This window comes from Oryctolagus cuniculus, chromosome 18 (assembly GCF_051225735.1).
Source record: "Oryctolagus cuniculus isolate XC-2025 breed Fujian yellow rabbit chromosome 18, ASM5122573v1, whole genome shotgun sequence".
Classification (NCBI taxonomy): Eukaryota; Metazoa; Chordata; class Mammalia; order Lagomorpha; family Leporidae; genus Oryctolagus; species Oryctolagus cuniculus.
The window spans coordinates 860373-864710 of record NC_142884.1 but is presented as its reverse complement, the minus strand read 5'-3'; the positions used below and the strand labels follow the sequence as shown (position 1 = coordinate 864710).

General features: G+C 40.3%; 1 protein-coding gene across 1 annotated transcript; it reads right to left on the bottom strand.

The window, feature by feature from the left end:
- Positions 1-740: 740 nt before the first annotated feature.
- LOC127489084 (vomeronasal type-1 receptor 4-like) lies at positions 741-1682 on the bottom strand. Its single transcript, XM_070063394.2, has one exon. It carries the CDS (start codon positions 1680-1682, stop codon positions 741-743), a length of 942 nt encoding a protein of 313 aa, XP_069919495.2.
- Between the last annotated feature and the right edge of the window lie 2656 nt (positions 1683-4338).

The following is a 4338-nucleotide window of genomic DNA, read 5'->3' as shown; positions in this document are numbered from 1 at the left end:
AAATAAATAAATCTTAAAAAAAAGAAAAACCATGTTCACAAAAATGTCATCCCAGTCCCAGAGAAACTTTTCCTTCTTTTTCTCTGGGTTTTCCAATTGGTTTACACATAACTTTCCTTTGAGGAATGAAGACAATATTCTTCCACTATATTTTTCTCCAGAATACTGTTCTAGCTGGACTTGTGGAATTGTGTTCGGAATTTGTCTGAGGGTATACAACTTAACATGCTTATAGAATCAATGATAGCGACTTCTTCAATCTCAAATCACTTAGAATTCCTCCAATGAACCAAGGAAGGAAAACTGTATCATAAATATATTCACAGTCTTTTGATACCCCTCAAAGAGTCAGAATGAAGGAAGGAGTCTTATAATTTTGGAGTTCATTTTAGGTATTTAATCAAAGAAGTAAAACTGAGAGTAGACATTACTGTCATAATACATCAGATGAGGATTTTAAAAGAAGCAAATGGTAAAGGGAAGATTTACTAGAATTTGTATGGAGCTAAGGACACAGGAGGACAAAGACTGAAGAGAAACACCCTTATTTGATGTGGGCAAAGTAGAAATGAGAAGCCCCTCCTTCCTTGTTCCATGCCTGGCTATCTGCTAAATGAAATAATTATGTATTCACGTTCAGTCTGTCTTGATTTGAACCTTTCCACTAACTGATTTAGCAAATGAAAATCCTATATAAAATATGGAAGGGTGAACTGATACATGGACAGTATGCTGGATTTTCATGCTATGACCTGTTTATGAAAATCATTGATCTTTGTGCCACACGTATACCACAGCCTAGAGACGCGGGGGTCTCTGCTGATGAGCACAAAGGGGCTAACACAGGGGAAAGATGAACCCATAAGGACAGAGGTATTCACCAGCCACCAGCTGGGTTTATCAAAGAGGGTCATATAGAAAGTAAAGAAGGAAGACAGTGCATAACAACAGAAAAATGTGCTCACTAGCATCAGGATGCTGTGGGTGGCTCTTGTCTCTGGGGAGCATTTGGGAGAGAGGCTTTTGCTGTGAATGTGTAGCACCTTCTGCTTATGTCTGTACAAAATGATCAACATGCAGCCACTGGCCCAAATCATCAACACCAAACACAGCACGTCAATGAAGGAAAACATCATGGAATACAATAAGGATATACTTTTGTCAATTACTAAGCCAGAGCAGAAAACTAAATCTCTTTTCTCTGTGTTGTTGTTGCTCTCCCCCATCACTATAATATACATAGGAACAATACTATTCACCAACAGGTGAAGGGTCCAGCAGAGCAGAATGGAAAGTCGAATGGATTTGAGGGCTTTGACCTTGAGCTCCATCCACTGGGGGCTGCTAAGGCTGATTGTGATGGCCTGGAAGCCACTCAGGAGAGAAGTTGCACTCAGAGACGCCCCTCTGGCCACTCTGTGAACATACAAAACTAGTTTGCATCCAAAATCGTCCATGAAATATTTCAGCCCAAAAGCTGCCATGGTCTGAGAAATGCCTCTCGAGAGCAGAACCAAGCAGTTGGCTACAATTAGGTTATGGAGAATCAAATCCATGTGCTTTATCCCTCGTCCAGTGCAGGAAAGGAAGCCATAGCAGAGAAGGAGCAGGATGTTTCCTAGGAATCCGACTCCTGTCTGAGAGACAAAGATGATTCCCATGGTCAGAGCCCTGGATGGCATGCAGTCACAAGGACAGTAGTTCATGCAAAGCCAGTAAGTCCTGGAAAGACATGGAGCTAATGTAGTTCATCAAGGAAGCTTAAGTTCATTTCTTACTTCTACCCATTTTTTTCGCACTTAGTAATGACTTCTAGAAGAATATATTATTTGTATTTTCTTGAGAGGCATTTGGATGCTGGTTGAGTATATCTTCTCGCACGGCTATTTCAGATTTTTCTAAGACTTTTCATCCATATTCACCTTGTTCCTATATGATATATTGTTTTCTTGTCTATTTGTAGTGTTTTGGTTAAATGTTCCTTTGCCAACTAACCAATTATTCTGGTATTTGTATGAAAGTGCAGAAATTCAAGTTACAGTATGGGTGACCAAATAATTATTTATCACAACATTTAATTATATATTCTAATTGCAGTGGTATATTAGAATAGTGAAGCCAAAGATTCTCTCTTATTTCATTGGCCCCAAATGTACAATGACACTATCACAGCAAATATTTGAAAGCAAATATTGAAAGCATGAATAGCTCATGCCAACTAAAACATAAAATATTATGAAGAAAAACATTAAATTATTTCATTTGTATGGAATCCTAGTATCTTCATTTTATATGTAGAGGAGTAATTCAAAATTTAGTATGATAAGTAACACTAAATTTATTTTTTAATTAATTAATTTGCTCCTTAAGTTTACAAATTTCATAGGTACAATTTTAGGAATATAGTTATTCTTAACACCAACCCACCCTCCCACCCCCGCTCCCATGCTCCTCCTCCTCTCTTTCCCCTTCCCAGTCAGATTCTCCATTAAGATTCATTTTTAATTAACTTTGCACACAGAAGATCAACTCTATACTAAGTAAAGATTACAACAATATGCACAGACATATACAACAAACACACAAAAACTGTGAACTATTTTTACAGTTAGCTCTCATAAATACAACTCATTGAGGACAGATGTCCTGCATGGGCAGTTCATACACAGTGTTGTTAATTTAACAATTAACACTCTTTTATGTATGATGTCAGTGACTACTCGAGGGTCTTGACAAGAGCTGCCTAGACTGTGAAAGCCTTTGGAGTGCACAAACTCCGTCAGTATTTAGACAAGGCCATAAGCAAAGTGGAAGTTCTCTCCTCCTTTAGAGAAAAGCACATCCTTCTTTGTTGGCCACTTCTTTCTGCTGGGGTCTCACTCACAGAGATCCTTCATGTAGAACATTTTTTACCGCAGTGTTTGGGCTTTCCAGGTCTGAAATGCTCTCATGGACAATCAGACTGAGAAATAAACATGGACTTTCTTATCTGCCTTAGCACGCATCGTCCCTCTATGTGCAGAAGCTCACGTTAGCACTCCAGTGTCACCTTTGTCAAGAAGTATAATGTTTTCAGCAATCCAACCTCACTGTCCTGGTACACAGTCATTTTCTTCAGAGCCTAGTATCCAGGATGGAGATGTGATCTCCAAAATTTGTCTTTTACAGGAAAGATGGCCCAGTGATGACAGAGGATGTGTTGTGGGGAGGCAGCAAAACCTAGAAGAGATAATTTAGAGAAATGTTCTTATTCTTGATGTGGACAAAGAAATAGGATCTTACAAAAGAACCAGAAAATAAACCATTGGTAGGTAAGGAGGAAGGAAGACTGGGAAAGTGTAGAACCAGCTGCAAAACTAAGAAAGAGCTTCAAGGTAGCAGAAGAGTCTAGGATGAATATTTTTACTTTTGAAGTTACTATTGCATTTCATGACTATAAACTTTTTTCCCACCAAGCTAAGAATACTCTGTCCGGAACTAAAGGGAGAAATCCCTGGGAATGAGTGACCTCTTGCTAGGAAAAGGAGAAGGGAGAGACAGAATGCAGACAATAATTTAGCCATCAAATAAAACACACAAAAATTTCTCTCAAGCACTACCATGCAATTGATTAAAGTTCACAGAAGTGAAAAAGGAAAGAAGTTGGAAGTGGAAATATATGAACAGATGACAAATGTGCTAAGCACAGGGAAGAAACATGCTACTTCAACAAAATCCATTGCTCAACAGACTGTAAGCAGGATAAACAAAATCTTTAGATAGGCAGGTATATTATAAAAAATAAAATCCTGTCCAGATTGAGGCCACAGTCTTTCAGAGAATAATACCAAACCTTTAGTCTCTACACCCGTTAGAAAATCGATTCTTTCATAGGGGGGCAGAGCCAAGATGGCGGAATAGTGAGGGCGCGCACTGATAGTCCGGGAAAATTTACCTTTCTTTTATTTATTTATTTATTTATTTATTTTTGACAGGCAGAGTGGACAGTGAGAGAGAGAGACAGAGAGAAAGGTCTTCCTTTGCCGTTGGTTCACCCTCCAATGGCCACCGGCGCACCGCGCTGATCCGATGGCAGGAGCCAGGAGCCAGGTGCTTTTCCTGGTCTCCCATGGGGTGCAGGGCCCAAGCACCTGGGCCATCCTTCACTGCACTCCCTGGCCACAGCAGAGAGCTGGCCTGGAAGAGGGGCAACCGGAACAGAATCCGGCGCCCCGACCGGGACTAGAACCTGGTGTGCCGGTGCCGCTAGGCGGAGGATTAGCCTAGTGAGCCGCGGCGCCGGCCTCGGGAAAATTTAGTTTAATAAAAGGGGAGTTACGGTAGCCTCAGAAAAAAGAA